The sequence below is a fragment of the Polypterus senegalus genome, chromosome 6 (assembly GCF_016835505.1).
Source record: "Polypterus senegalus isolate Bchr_013 chromosome 6, ASM1683550v1, whole genome shotgun sequence".
In the NCBI taxonomy this organism is placed as follows: Eukaryota; Metazoa; Chordata; class Cladistia; order Polypteriformes; family Polypteridae; genus Polypterus; species Polypterus senegalus.
The window spans coordinates 71,811,930-71,828,813 of NC_053159.1; the positions used below are offsets into that span (position 1 = coordinate 71,811,930).

Below are 16,884 nucleotides of genomic sequence, written 5' to 3' on the forward strand. Positions count from 1 at the left end.
AAACTGACCAATCTTTTCATGGGTTTACTGCAATGCCTGATGAGATCTGGACAGCCTGAAGAGTATTTTGACAAGGAAATATGTTTTATATTAAGGAAATCCAGAATTCATGGGCACACCAAAAATTCCAAACTTCAAAATAGGATAGAAGTAACCAGAGCAAATGTCTTAAGACTGGTCTATTGTTCATTCTTTGAATGAGTTAGAGATTTCTGAGCAATTTAATGTGCATATCTAAAGACTGTAGCATGGCAATGCATGCAGCCTTCTTAAACATGATAGCCTCATACATACTGCTGATGTCACCTGATGTCACTGATGTTATCAACATTATTATAAATGAAATTTTCACACGCATGCCAAAATATTGCAAGTAAACATCATACCATCAGTACAAAATGGTATCATAAAAGTAAACTTGAAAAGATTCCCAAATTATTACATAATAATTAAACTATAATTCTAGCTGCTTTGAAGCAGGAATAACAGGTTTATGTTACCACTCTGCCTAGTCCACTTATTAAACTTACCTGATTAAAAGTAAAGGTATGCATATAATATTTGTTCCTGTCATCTGATTACATGCTGCATGCATGCTCAATATTTCTCATGCATTATCATTCCAACAGACAATATCATTGCAAAATAATGCAATAAGTTCCTGTATTGTGAAACAACATAAGCGATTCTCAGAAGGACATTTATTATGGTTTAGCCGTCTAAAGGACAGACAAAGCAGTTCATATCTGGGCATTTGCATTCAGTCCCAGTAACAACAATGACTTTAACGTGAAACTAACCAAACTCATACTTTTATCATGATACTAAAAGAACAGAGCAAATAAAAACTTAAACTGAAACAGATTTCTCATAATTTTTATTGATCTAAACACAGGAATATTTAAATTTGTTTGCTCCAACATTTTTCCTCTGACAGATATTTGGACCTGCAAAAGCAATTTTCTTACATATAATTCATTAGCAGAAATGCTTATATATAAACATTGATTAGAAAAGACATGTTTATAACTTAAGACTGCCAGAGGGTGATTTTTTTTAAAGGGAGCTCTTCCTTGTTCCACTTACTGGCTGGCAATTCATGAATACTTCATTCCCTTTGACCGACTCTGCAGGAGTCATATGAACTGACATGTAAGCATGAACCAACCGATTTAGTGGAGCTCAAGGGAAGTGCTAAAGTGCATGTGTGTCCTTCCTGAATGATGTTGTCAAAGTCTTCGCTGATAGATGTTTAAAACGCATGCGCAAGAACCTCCTGATTCATAAGTCTTGACTCATTTTATTTGTAAACAAGTCACTACCCTAGAATAAGTCTATTGATTCCCATTCATTTGATTCACAAATGAATCACTGCTTGAGAATCAGTCTAATGACTCTTATGATTCATAAACGTTATGAGTGGCACGATTCTCATTCACTTGTGATTTTGTAACAAAATATCATATTTTAATCAAGAATATTAACTGCGTTATCATGCTTTGTAAATGAACCAAAAGAATCGATTCACTTAAATATGTAATTCAAAAGAATCAAATGTGAACAGAAATGCCCATCACTCCCTAATCCCTCAAAATAATTATTTTATCGATAGTATATTATTTAACTTCAAAACATTAGTGTCTATGACATCTTTCTTTTTAATCATGACTGTCAAAGTAGTTTGATGTCTGTGGTGTTATTATATTAATGACTCGGAAAGATCCAAACTTGTGTCACTTTACATTAAAGTGTGATTTATTATACCACAGTCAACAAAATGTTATATGGTACAAGCATGGTTTATAAATTTGACTTTAAAAATTGTCTTTACTATTTCATTAATTGTCAGACAATGTATGTTTTTATATATCAAGCTTATGGTGTAGTTTATCTGAATAATATAAAAAAGTAAGGTTTGCTAGTATAATATACCTGAATATGAACTGGCTATTATTTTGCGGAATATCTGAAAAGTGTTTTTTGACTTCATACACAAACATTTGTACAAGCTTAAAGAGTTGTAACTACATATTTTTAACAAATTTTTTCTTTTTCATTTGTAACATAACTGATTATACCTCGTAATATGAAACAGGTCTGTCTATAAAGTTATCTGAGATGCAGTATTATAGAAATATTTTTCTGAATATTTTCTGGATATTTTTATATACAATCACAATAGATAATTAGAATACTGTATGCACAGAAATTTGAAAGTATGATATGATTAAGTGCTTGTTTTAATTTTACTGTGTGATTTTGTACTTTATTAGACATTATTATTTTTAAAGTATATTATAATCTCACCAATATGTTTTAAGCACTGATATTTACAGAGTTTTACATGTAACCTCTCCGCCAATGTAAAATGACACCCTGAAAGCCAATGCCAAAGTCTGGGTGGGCGATTAGCAATAATAAGGCATGTTTGAAAAAGCATACTGGATAAGAGCCTGCAAAATGCCAAGAGGTGCTAATAATGAATAACGTGCAAGAATGGACAGAAATTAAAGAGAAGTGGGCATAGCTAAAGGATGATCACACAAAGGTAGCAAAATAGCATTAGGTGTTGTCCATTAGCATAGCAGGTATGTCAAGATAGCTTGTTGTTCCAAGAAAACCCTAAATACAAAGAGGACTGTTTCATTTATGTTAGGTAGAATGTCCCGAGGGGACTGGGCGATCCCATGGTCTGTATTCCCTGCAGATTTTATTTTTTCTTTCCAGCCGTCTGGAGATTTTTTTTTTTTTTTTCTGTCCTCCCTGGCCATCGAACCTTATTCTTATTCTATGTTAATTAGTGTTGTCTTATTATAATTCTTACTTTGTCTTTTATTTTCTCTTTTCTTCATCATGTAAAGCACTTTGAGCTACATTATTTGTATGAAAATGTGCTATATAAATAAATGTTGTTAAGCTATGCATAAAAATGTCTTTGTGCTCAGGAAAAACATTTCTCTCTTTGTAGACAGAGCACTGCTGTTTATTATCTTAAAGTCTAAACTGAAACTAGTAAGTTTTTGGACCTTGAATGATTTCCTGGCTTTGTATATTATTGGTTTGGACTTTTATTGTGCAATAATATTAGCGCACACATGAAAAGACACTCTCCAATATTGAAATTCAGGCTTATTTTAATGTATTCTGAAACCATCTATCTGAATCACGTTTATGATTGTGTTTATGTTCACAGTCATATTAATCTTAACTATGTCACTGATGACCCTTCCATAATGGCTACACTCACATTACCAGGCTGAAATGACTCAATTCCAATTTTTTGCCTTAATTTAACCCAGATCTGATGTTTTCTGGGCTGTGTGGGCACAGAATCTTTTCAAATCAGATTTGAGTCACTTTCATATTTTTATACATATTTGACTCGTGGCCATGTGATATGAATGAGAAAGGTCAGATCGGAATTGATGTGGTTTTTTGACTGTATGTATGGGCTGAGTGTGCTGCCAGCTTCGGACAAAAACAATGGAAGAGAGTTAATGCAGTGACATCAGTGCATTCTGTGCAGCAGTACTAGTGAAGCTCCGAAAACAGCAAAAGCTAGCTGTCTGTTTTATTTTGCCTTCTCAACCCAATCATGTTTTCCTGACCCACTGTTTGCTGTTCTCCAGAGCAAAATGCAATGCATACACTAGCTACTCGCACATCTGTCTTGTTGACTTTAATACCAAAAATCACCTCACAAGTATGATTTTTTTTGTTGTTGGCTACGTAGATGATAACGGTTACTTGTACTTATGAACGTAAAACATCAAGAAAGGTAAATCCAATCTGAGCAAAAGATGGCTTGTAATGTGAACCTAGCCAATGTGCCATCACTCGTGCACTCTAAAACATGGCAGCATTCATACCACACCACACAAAAAACCATATAAGGTGTTGAAAAGACTTTATTTCAAGCATAGCAGTATTAAACATTACATCTTTAACAGTAATCCATGATGCGCCTGAAGGACCCAATCCTGGGGTTCATGCTTCCCCAGTCACTATATCTCCTGTACTCGCCAGGCCTCAGGAAGTACTGGCGTCCTCTGTAGTGGGGCTGCTCATACATGATCCAGTAGCCGTCCACGTGGCAGGAGTGAATATCTGGATATCTGAAGCGGTCCTGGACAGACTCACAATCATCCATGAACTCCATCATCTGTCCTCTGTAGTTTTCTCGCTCATAAATCCTCATCCTGTATGATCCTCTGTACTGTTCAAAAAATAAAAATGTTAAATTGTTTTAGAAGTCATCTCTCCGCGCACAATTACTTCCAGAACCTTTACTTGATAACAAAGCAGAAATTCATAACTTTAATTTCTGAAATGAACTCTATTACCTGGACCATAGACCTAGCAAAACTAGTGAAAAGCTCAGTTGCTCATCTGGCAGCACTACTCTTGACATTATCAATAGCTCAATGGCACAGTTTTTAATGCAGTAAAAATATTGAAAAAAAAAAAGAAAATTTCTTTTTTTCAAAATTCTTCAAAAAGTAGTTGCGACATACTTCAGTTTCTCAGTTGTGTCCTATTAGAATTTATACCAGAAATTCCTGCCTGGCTAGCATCAGTCGAAGTACAGAAATGGCATGAACTCCTGTTGCAAATGACATTGTAATATTTTATGATGAGTGACATTCTTCAGTAATCTTGTTGTAGCAAAGCGTTTGACACCATAGACCACTCTACTCTTGTGCATAGACTCTCAATTTGGACTCTAGGCAAAGTGTGCATTACCGTAGCAGTTTACCTGTGAACATATTACAGTGTGCTGAGTCTGCTCTCAGTGAAGTGATATAAAAGCAAACTGAATTGGATTAACCTGAACTGGTGTGTTTAAACAGAAAAGAGATGAGGAGATAATACCACTTGAGCCAGTGAATGCAGCCAGGCAGCAATATCCTAATTCTACAGTTCTGACTTTAGCATTTCCAGCTGAAATGGAGTAAATAACTAACCCAGCTGCAAAGGTTTCCTGTTAAATGAGCTTTCATTTCACTTCAAATTTATGGTTAGTGAAAAGAACTTAACATTTCCTCTCAACGTTTGACTATGATTTTGTCTAACACTGTCCTCCTTGACTCACCTCCATTTTATGTGTTTTTATTTCAGCTGACCCCCGTGACCCTGTGGTTAGGATATAGCAGGTTGGCTAATGGATGGATGTAATAAATTAATGGTGTCATTGTTTTTTTATTATTTTTCCAAACTTACTTGAGGAATCATGTTGCAAGACCTGATGTAGTCATTGTAGCCCATCCAGCGCTGGTAGTCAGGATACTCGCCCCTCCTCAGGAAGTACTGGTAGCCCATGTAATTGGGGCGCTCATAGACCATCCAGCAGCCGCTCTCCACCCGGATGGAGTTACAGCGGCTGAAGTAGGAGTGCAGGTCAGTGCAGTCGCTGCTACATTCATAGTAGCGACCCTGGAAATTTCTGTCTTCATAGAAAATGATCTGTAAGAAAAGAACAAAACAGTAAAGGCAAAGTTTCACTTTTGGTAATTCAAATAATACAGAACTGTAAAAACTGTCCCACCTTGCCCATTTTGTAGGTTCAGTGATGGTCTTTGAAAGTCTATGAGATGCTGAGGTTTTTATACTCTAACACTGTACAAAAGTGTTTTGTTATTCTAATGTATACAGCTGATGAATCAGCTATGTGCTATTTTAAAATGTACCTAGAACATGCCTCCATTTGTAAAGTCATTGTATGGAGGGTCAGTGTTCATTGTGTCCTGATTACAGTTGTCATGTATAGTTAACATTTACATTTCCTTGCTTAGCAAACGCTTTTATCCAAAGTGACTAACAAATGAGGCCAACATAATTGGGTAACATCAGTCTAGGGACAGCTTTGAACAAGAATAGCAGGACACGTTACAAAAGCTGATCACTACAAGTGAAGAGTGTCACATGCGTGTGCACATAGGGGACAGCTTAAGGGCTCTGGTAATGGTAGATCCCACAGGTTGGGCTGTATACTAATTCCTTTTCTCGTCCTCCTCTGCAGACCAGAAAATTGACATCTTTAACACCAATGATGTCACTTCTGGTGTCCATACATCTGGACTCCCCTCTTTTTGCTGGAAGTACTTAAAAACGGAGACATTGCCATCTTTGTCTGTCACGATTTAATTTTGCGACTGAATAGATGTTTTCTGGTAAAACCTGTTTGTACAATGGGGTTTTCTTTTTTTTCTTCTTCAATTGTATTGGGTTTACCTTGCGGGTACCCCAACACTTTACATGTCTCTGTCTCTCACTCTGACAATAGCTATGTAAAAGAAAAAATAAAATAAAAATCATTGAAAATCATCAATTAACAATTGATATTAAAGCAATTAAAGTTAGCCTAAAAAAATCACCACAGAGAAAAAAATATTCCTTAACCATTTGACAGATATTCACAAAACAGTACAGTTTTCAGTTGTTTCTTAAACACATTGAGGGAGTTAGCTGTTTGAGAATGAAGTGCATGCAATATACATTTCATTAATGAAAGGACATTTAGAAGTATCTAGTAGTCATTATAACCCATGGTTTATTAAATTAACAGAAATGTCTCTTTGCCATTCTATTAAAAGATCATGTATGATTAACAGACTCTGCATATTTACAGGGAATATCTTTTTATCAAAGAATGAGGCACTAGATTTGTCTCCATTTATCACTTTCTGAAGCTTGCATTTGTTTTAAACCATGACAATGCTCTACGTGTTTTCAAGAGCAATATATAGAAACTAACATTAAAGACGAGATTTCCCATTAGTCAAATACGTCCAGTGGCATGAGAAATTGATTTTTGAGTGTGCTGTTCAAGTATTCTCTTACATTTAATGGTTTTCCCTTCCAAATGGACATGTCACTTTATTCTGAAAATGGCAGAAAATGTGCGGAGATCTGTATTGGTGATTTTATCTTATATTTTGGAATGTCTTACACCTTACACTCCAGATCTTCAAATGAGTGTCTACTTAGAATTCCAAGAGCTAAACTTAAAGAAGTGGTGAGGCGGCCTTCTGCTGTTATGCACCTGCCAATAGGAATTCGCCAGGCTGATACAGTGGAGCACTTTAAAACACTGCTGAAAACACATTACTTTAACATGGCTTTCTCATAACTAAATCTTAGTTTAATCCTGATGCTCTGTATATTAAATTAATTATCATCATTATTCATGGTGGCTCCAAAATCCGTACTAACCGCTACTTTCTCTTCTGTTCTTTTTTGATCTGCCACCACCACCTAATCAAAGCACCGTGATGTCCTTACATTGAATGAATAATGGCTAGAAGTCCACATGACCATCATCATCAAATTTTTCCATGTGAATCCTGAATACAATGAGGACTGATTGAGGTAATTTATGTTAGGTAGAATGCATAGAGGGGGCTGGGTGGTCTCGTGGCCTGGAACCCCTGCAGATTTTATTTTTTTCTTCAGCCATCTGGAGTTTTTTTTTTTTGTTTGTTTGTTCTGTCCTTTCTGGCCATTGGACCTTACTTTTATTCCATGTAAATTAGTGTACCCTAATTTTAATTCTTATTCATTTTGTCTTTTTTCTCTTTCTTCAGCATGTAAAGCTCTTTGAGTTACATTGTTTGTATGAAAACGTGCTATATAAATAAATGTTGTTATTGTTTAGCACCAAAGTGGGAGCTTTTATTGCATCGTTATAGCAAGAACCACTTAGAAGGACATGTAGTATGCTCAGAATCCTTCTTATGATCAAAGGACATACAATATGTGAAGCTGAAGTCACAAAATAAATTTCTTTTTACCTGTTAACTGTAATTTTTTTTTATCACAAGCTGGAAGGTGTTGAACAATTGTGACACCTCAGAGAAGCTGGACTAACTGTGCCCATACACTAGAGCAATAATCTTTAATTTTCACATTAGCATTACTCCTCCGAAAGAGTATTCAGTGACACAAAAATACAAAAACTTGGAATCAAGCTGCAAAATGTTTCAGAAATTATGTCAGAACTCAAGCTCTAAACTTACAGTGCAACACCTGTGCCTGTTTATTATTTCTGTCATCCACAAACTGCTTTTTCATGGGCCTTGTATTTCTTATCACCTTCTGCTCTGATTAATATGTGAAGTTTTCAGCACACATATAGAACATTTATGATTCCATTATAAATTAAACCATTATCAGGTTTTGAGACTACTATAAATAGCTATTTTGGATTGTTTTTATTTTAAATTTATTCATTACCAAAATAACTTCCTACTGTTCAGTGGTGTGTGTTTTGTTCTTTGGCTGTTGTGTGTCTACAGCTTTCTTAGCAGCTGTGGTGGATGGCTGTGGTCCATGGGAGGATGCCGATCCCTGGGGTGATGGTGGGGCAGAGTCAAGTAAAGACTTGCGCTCGCTGCTTCCGGAGGAACCGCAGCCGGGAGAAGAGCGCCTGGGGTTCTGTCCCTACAGGACTCATCCAACAGAGGAGGGGGAGGGGAAGGGCCAAGAAGCTCTCCACGAAGTATGTTACAGGGTGGAGGGTGTGTGCCAGGATCCTTGGTGAATCTCCACTCCACCCTACTCCCAAAAGACACCCGACAAGGTTTGTGCAGGAGGCACACAGCCATAATGGCTCTCGACCGTCGGATATGGAGAAGTGAAACCTGAGTCTCCCACCAGTCGAAGAGGTTAACCTGATCGCGACTGTATAGGAGCTGAAGGGTATCCTTCAGCTTGTGCAGTCTCTTTTGCAGGTTCTGGGTCTGCTCCAGCAGATGATAGAGAGGCTGGAGGAGGAGGTTGACGTGCAGGAGTGGCTGAAGTAGTGTGGCGCTGGACTCTCCAGTCGACTTGATGCAACATTACAGGTGGGTTATGCCTATACTATACAAAAAAGAGGGGTACAAGGTGAAAGGCCCCTGATATTGGTCAGTTCCGGTCGTGGAGTAGCCTCCATGCCTACAGTGGATGCAGGTGAGATAACCGATGGGGGCATGACTTACAGAGTTGCATGTGAGGTGCCGGCTAGTGAGTGCTGGCTGTCAGAGTTCCCTGTACCAAGTGCCGGCAGCAGTCAAACATAGGTCAATAGGGGCAGACAGAGCAGAGTCTTTTTTTATCTCATAAGGAGGCCAAGACTGTCATTGCACCCCAGAGCAAGAGGAAGACCTGAAAAAGGAAGACCCAACAATGTACAATGTGTTTCTGTGTGCTCACCTGCAATGAAGGGCCACTCTCCGCAAGGGCAGAGAGAAGCCCTGGTCCTAGTTGAGGAGGGGGAGTAGAATTACCCATCCTGTTTTTATGTCTGGAGGGCATGGGGGAGAAGGAGGGGAACACCAGTGTTTTGAATGCCATAATTTAGGTCATGGGTGGAGACTGAGTCTGTACAGCACTACGAGGGGTGCCACGAGATCGCGTCCACACAATGTCTCCCTACCCTTTTTGTGCTTCCTATTTCAGAGCGGAACTGTAAACAGGGATATGCTGATGCCCCATCGTGCTAGATGACAGCCCTCGTGGGACGGGCCTCTTCACCTCACAAGCCTCAGCTGAGGGAAGGCACTGGGGTTCATGCCCAGCCAGAAAGCTTTTACTATGGAAGGACCAGGAGAGACACAATACCTCCCCTGGAGCACAAGAGGGTAGCTCCCCCCCAGATTAAATCGGGGCTTGGAGCTTGGAAGCTCAAACCTCCTGACGCCCGTGGATGCTGCCAGAGGGCACCTGGAAAGTTACGGAGTTCTGGACTGCAGCTCTTTCGCCACACTTGGAAGTGCAAACAGAAGAGGATATGGGTGCATCTGGAGTACTTTCAGGTGCCCATGCAGCACTTCCACCATACCAGGACCTGCTGATGATTGCAGGAGAACACCTGGAGCACTTGCAGGTGTAGTCTAAAAGAGGCAGCCTCACTCCTTTCACGGAGCAAGAGTCAGGAGGTGAACTATAACACTTGTTGTGAGAGGAGTGGAAGTGACAGAGAAGAGAGAGAAAGAGAGAAGAAGAAAGAGAAGGGACTGAGCATTATTGTTGGTGTTTTGTGCACTTTGCTGTAAAGATCAAGTCACAGTGGAGAAACTGGATTGTTTAAAGTAGTTAATGTCCTGCGGCTTAATGCTGACGTAGGCAATATACTGTAAGTACAGGCATCTGTTCTCATTCTATTAGACTTGAGTGTGGTATTTAGCACCATTGACCACATGGAAGTGAGGCCGTTACGCTCAGGAAGGCAGGCAGAGCAGAGTAGGGAGAGAAAAGCAAGGAGAGCTGATAAGGAGAAGAGCCCAAAGAAACTGACACAGACCTCTGTGGGCTGAACAACAATCTAAAACAACTCTTTGCCCAGAGTTTAAAAGACTAAACATCCATTAACTTTATTTTCTGTATAAGTATTTTTAATAAGACTCTTTTTCAAATACATGTCTTAACCTTTAAAGTCTCTTTTCCTATACATTTGTTACTTTTGCTAACATTGTTTTATTGTGTTTTTATTAAAGTTGCTTTTATAATAATATTCATTTTATACTGTTTGATTAAGTCAAGGCATATTCTTAAGAGAACTTTGTGTAGGTGATTGCCATATTTTCAAAGGAGTTACCACCTGAGAAGAGACATCACAAATGACTTAATCACAATTTCAAGCTCTCATAACACCCTAATTCAATTCTGTTCTTCTAAGACCTTAATTATGGCTTTACTAAATATTAGAGTATTAACCAGCACAAATTCTTACATTAAAGATTGTATCAGTGATTGGAAAATCAAAACATGGCTTTGCTCTAGGCCCTCATGCATAACGCCATGCGTACAATTCACACTATAACATGGCATAAGCACAAAAGCAGAAATGTGCTTACACACAAAAAAATCCAGATTCATAAATCTCTGTGTACACCAACTTCCACGTTCTTCCGTTACATAAATCCTGGTTAGCCTAAAAAGTAACGCACATGCACTTACCTGCTGCCACTCCCCAACTCCTCCCAGAATTACACATCTTTAAATATGCAAATCAATATAAATAGCCCTTAAGCTCAGTGTTCTGTGAAAAGACAATGGCAAAATGACGGAGGAAAATAAAAAAATTTCAGGAAATACCAAGTGGAGGCAAGGAAAAACGTACTATTTGTTGGTTTAAACTGTGGTATAAACAACAAAAGGAAGCTGATTGAGTGACACAGAGTGTCAGAGAAACTCGAAAGCTCATGTTCACAAATTCGCACAGTGCTCGAAATTAAAAAGAAGTTGTCAGATATTAAAGTTGCAGTGAAAAGGTGAGTCGTAGCCCATTGTCTGAGTGTCATATGGAAGCTTATTAGGGTACAGAGAAAAAAAAAAGAAATAGGCACACAGTGGGAAAAAAGCACGAAATGTCAACTTTAATCTCGAAATTTCCACTTTAATAATTTATTTTGTCATTAAAGCAGAACATCATAAACTTCATCTTAAAATTGTTTAATTTACTATTTGAAGACAAACAGCGTCAGATCAGATCAGATGTATGGCATTTCTAAAAGTTAGCTTTTTTTGGTTTTATTCTGTCAGTCACATTCACGCTGTCCCTCGCCCCCCGCCCTTCTGATCTGACTCTAACAGCGCCAGTATAAATTCACACCCTATCTGACGCTGCTCGTTTTCAAATAATATTTTCACATTTGTGCAACGATTTTTTCTGATTGGTACTATTCAGGTCATAAAATGATTTCTTCAAAATGTCACATATATTTGTCTCTTTCTTTTTAGCCTACTGCTGTGTTGACATCATGCTCCAGAAGACGTGAGCTTATTCAGTGTGAGCAGAGGCTTCTGTCCATGTGCAGACAAAGCTGTACATGTAGGGCGCTATAAAGCAGATACCTAGCACTCAAACAACATACTGAACGTTAATTGTAGTTTAGATGAACCAAAATAATGAGCATAGGAATCTTTATCACAATATATTCAAGGTTTAGTGATAAAAGCACCTGGTGTGGGTGATTGCCATATTCCCCTATGGGTTAACAGCTGAAGAAGAGATGTTTTCCAATAGTAGCAGTGCGGTGAGCAGCCACCTGCTTTGGTAATTGACACAGGCATAACTTAACCATTTTGATAAGCTAGAAAGTCTCTCTGCTTGAAGCATATGTCCACATGCAGATAAGGCTGTGCAAGTGGGGCACTAAAACAGTGGCTATATTAAGGCAGAATTTAACAATAATACATGCAGCCAGGCATCTGAGTTTTTGAGGTGCCTCACTTGCATCCAGACAGGAAAACTAAGGTTAGGTGGAAAAAGAGATTCACATTGAACATCTTCATTTTCCATTTCCAAGTCTGGAAATTTCGAGAGACGGTATCTCAATAAATAAACCACAAATGCTTAATGTAAAAAATAAAATAAAATAGTTTATTATTAACTAGAAGATAGCAATATGATATAGATGCGGTACAATAAACAAACAGTACAAGACATAAATCTGTCTATCAGTCTACTCAAGCAATGGGGATCACTGCCCTGTACAGGGGCCTCTGTAAACTTTCAATGGGGCTGCAAGATGACTTAAAATAATGATGAAACAGTAGCAAAACACTCAAATTGATAAAAAATCAAGTTACAGCTGGGATGTAAAATTGATCTTTTTGAAGCAGGCTGCTCTATCAATATCTAAAATACGGCCAGCAATGACTGTTGGTCTTCTTAAAGACACCTCCCTTCAAAAACATTCAGTTCATATGTAGATTGTAGCTGTATATAATTTAGGAGATATTTACAATTGCCACTAAAATACATCTCCAGTTTCCATTCACTTTTATTATGTGCGATGCACAGTGCACTGCAGTTACTACCAGGATTAAGCTGCTCACAATGGTCCAATTAGAAGCAGTAAAAAGAAAATGGCATGCCAGACTGCCATGAAGAAATGTTTTGTTTTAGAATGATTCCAAAGATGTGACAGTCTCATGATGAAGATGCAGCTCAGCACACACGGCTGCTTGTGCTCCATTCGCTTTTTAAAGCTGAACAGTGTTATCGCTGGCCACTGGTCCTTCTACGGCTTACTTGACTGCTGTCACCACCTTTCCTCTGACTTGATTGTTGTATGTAGATAAAACAACGGCTTTACATTTCTACCCATGTTAAATGCAACAATCGCTGATGGAAATGCACAAGTGATGAATCCATAGGATAACGATGTAAATTCTGCAATGAAATAATGAAAAAATCTCTACAGCAAGTAATTCTGTATTTTAAAAATTACTTTTTATTTTCATAAATATACAATTATTTTATCTATAATTTAACAAGTAATACTTAAGAGTAGTGGGCAGCTTTTGTTGTTATTTGCAGTGACAAATTCTGTATTTTGGTAATTACTGGTTATTGTTTATACATAAAAATGCAACTTATTTTATGTTATATTTAAGAAGTTCAAGCACTAGTAAAAATAACTTATTTAATTAAAACACACAGGCTGTTTTTTTGAAATGGCTTGTTAATTTTGTACAGTATCATGCTTTAAACAAATACAGGTAGTGTAATAGTATTAGCAGTAAATATAATTTTGTTCATAAATGGAAGTTAAAATAACTACCACATTTCTTAATGCTGCAGCAAAAGTACAAGAGGGGAAATATTATATAAGGGGGGCCCATATGTTCACATGGTAACCCAGGGACCCTTGAAAAATAAAGGATGAGAACATGACCCTTTATATTTTACTAGCTGTACTGTCTAAGATGGGTTGAAAATCGAAATAATCGGCGTAGGCCTCAGCATTAACATTTGTTGTGCCCCATGCAATGCACATGTCTCTGTTATATGCCATTTGGTATGGGATTCGTAAAAGAAGTGTTAATGTTTGTGATATGTCTTCTATTGGAATGATAAATGCAATGCATTTTATCATTAAAAATGTTTGTGATGCACCATCTCTTAAAATGACAGAGACCGCAACCGGACAAATGCACACTCAGACACTTATCCTTTTATCAGGGTGAATAAATATATTTATTGATAATTTTAAAAAATTGGTGAGGTTACAGAAAAACTATTACCCCTTAGCACAAACATCAAGAAGGATAAAACTAAGGAAAAAAATACAATATTTTTAAGAACTGAAATATTATTACTACTTATCCAAAATTTCAAAAACTATCAATGAAATCCCAAAAAAGGTTAATACAAAACAAAAGGGAAAAAACCCATTCACAAATCCCAATTTAACAGTTTAGTTTCACAAAAATACACAAAATACCCACAAATATGGATGAACCAAAAAATGAGGATCCAAAACTAAAAAATTAGGCAGGGCAAGAGCAATACAAATGCCAGCCTGAGACCCTCTTCTGCAGAGGGGCTATAATGGGGTAAAGGCCAACAACTGAGGTGAAGCTGGATATAATTAGCCTTAAGTGGGGGCACCAGCCTCTAATGCAAAACACACAATACAAAATGAAACAAGTAATAACTACAAACTAAACCAACTGGACATAACAGAAGCAAAACAGACAAGAACAAAGGCCAGACAAAACACAACATAAAGAGAGCACAAATGTATGAACTACTTTTCCCTTCTTAATATTCTATGTAGAATTGTCCAAGGAAAAAATATTTATTAGGGATCAGCTTTTAAGTAGTTTTGTAAGACTTCTGGTCTATTAGGAAAATTATTTTTTGGTTCATACTTGTCACTGCCATTGTCTCTCGCTACAGCTTCTCTGTAAAAACGTCTTTGCATATTTGTGTTCTACACAGTTTAAAGTTGCTGCTTGGTTGGTTTAATGAAAGGAACTTTTACCATCAAGAATATAACTTTCTGTCAACAACCAGAAACAAACTTTTTCACCAGTGTTATCCTAGTTAGGCAGATACAATTAATAGCAGTATTGGAATCAAAAATATAAAGCAGTAACATACAAAGTATTTATTCATTTCCTGACTTCTCAAGGGAGATGTAAATGAACTTAGCTCCTAGCAAAACAATCTTTTTTCAGAGAGCACATAGCTCACCTACTAGATGGACAAGAAACTTCCTCTGTAGGTGGAATTGACCCTGCGATATCAACTTGGCCCAATGCCACTTGGACCCCAGGCCAAGACAACTTTACCCTTATTGCTGATGACGAAAACAGAATTTGTGAGTTTTAGCAATGCATATCAAGTCCAAAGTCTTGATCACCTCCCATTTCTCAGGCAGATTTCACTGTTCCAGCTTCTTTGCTCACTCACCATGCTAGCAGATTGAGGTGATGTCTTCATAAATGGAGATTTGATCGTGCATTACCTTAACTTTGCACCATCTAACTGCAAAAATGTTGTGTCCTGCTTCCATGGTGCATGAGCTCTTGATGTTAAAAACAGAAACCTTTCAGTCTTGAGTAGCACAAAGAGCCCTTCCCTGAATGAAATGGAACTTGGTCATTGAATGGCTCTATGCGTAATGAACCATATTGTGTCAATTAACAACCTTTATTTTTAATAGTGTAGATAGAACTTTATTTTTCCCCAGGGGGACATTTAACTTTTTACAGAAGTTCTTTAAACAGACAGAGAGATGGATACACACATGCTATGGTCTATACACACCAGAATGACTAAAAAAGAAGAAAATTAAAAAGAAAGAAAAATATATATACACATTCTACAGTGTGCACACACACCAGAATGACTGAAAAGGAAGAGAAGTAAAAGGAAAGAAAACTAACTTGGCAGCCACAGTCCCAGTGAGGCATTATGCAGACTTATTGCTGTTGGTATAAAGGAACCCCTGTAATGTTTCTTGACACACTTCTGCTGAAAAATTAATTGATTGAAAGTCCTCAATGTTAGTGTGTCAGAGATAGGATGGGCAGCATTATTCATTATGGCACTCAGTTTTGTTTTAATTCTCTCCTTTGTTATGACGTTCAAGGGGTCCAGAGTGTGTCCCATAACTGAGCCTGCTCTTTTAATTAGCTTGTTGATTTGATGGCCGTGTTTTGAAGTGATGTTACCAGTCCAGCACATCACAGCGTAGAAAACTGCACTTGCCATCACAAACTTTTATTAGATGTGGAGGATGTGACTACCCACATTAAAAAATCACAGTCTTTAAAAAAAAAGAAGAGCTTGCTCATCTCTTTCTTATATAGATCCTCTGTGGTCTGGGACAAGTCCAGCTTATCATTGATATGGAGCCCCAAGCGATTATAGGAGTGGACCACCTCTATATCCACTCACTAAATAGTGACTAGACATAGAACCGCCTTGGTGCAGCAAAGGTCAATAACCAGTTTCTTGGTTTTGCTAATATTAAATTGCACACATTTCTTTCTGCACCAAGAAACAAAGTCCTCCAAATAACTCCTATACTCTGTCTCATCCTATTTATCAATACACTTCATAAGTCTGAGGTGTACAGATTGAAGAGAAAAGGAGATAGGACTGTTCCTTGTGATGCCCTGTAATAAGTATATAAGTTTAATATGTCACTGTGCTCTGTACAAAAAATATTTTATAAATCCACTCACATGTACAGCTAACACAAGGCCAGATTTAGCACATTTATAACTGCTAGGCAGGCATTAGAAGACAAGAAAGGGACAACTACAAAATGGACATTGGACTATTTCTGTGTGTCACTGTCAGCATGACATTGGATCTTCTTTTCCTTGTTTGGAATGGCATGATTTATCTAAGTGGGGGCCTGCACATGGAGAAAGAGTATAAAGCCTTGGAACATTGCCCACCTTTGAAGCCGACAGGTGGAAGGGAGATACCGTCATCCGAGCCTGAAAATCCTTCAAGCGCAGCAACAACAATGGCAGACTGTATACTTCGAGCTCCCACTTCAGTAATGGTCTTGTCATGGCTTCCTCACCTGTTATGCTGCATAAACGATCATTAAAGAAAGTTAAGTTATTTCTCCTATGTGTTTTCTTACCGTC

The 16,884-nt window shown here is 37.7% G+C and overlaps 1 protein-coding gene across 1 annotated transcript; it reads right to left on the bottom strand.

Moving 5' to 3' along the window:
• Positions 1-3,943: 3,943 nt before the first annotated feature.
• LOC120530556 (gamma-crystallin M2-like) lies at positions 3,944-5,554 on the bottom strand. The gene is made up of 3 exons (XM_039754985.1): positions 5,546-5,554; positions 5,221-5,463; positions 3,944-4,216 (listed from the first exon to the last, which is right to left on the bottom strand). The coding sequence occupies exons 1-3, from the start codon at positions 5,552-5,554 to the stop codon at positions 3,944-3,946; spliced, it is 525 nt and encodes a 174-aa protein (XP_039610919.1).
• Between the last annotated feature and the right edge of the window lie 11,330 nt (positions 5,555-16,884).

Excerpts from the sequence above, each read along its gene's own strand:
- LOC120530556 (XM_039754985.1), bottom strand. Across the intron at positions 4,217-5,220 it reads CTTGCAACATGATTCCTCAA|TACAGAGGATCATACAGGAT; the intron begins GTAAGTTTGGAA and ends TTTTTTGAACAG.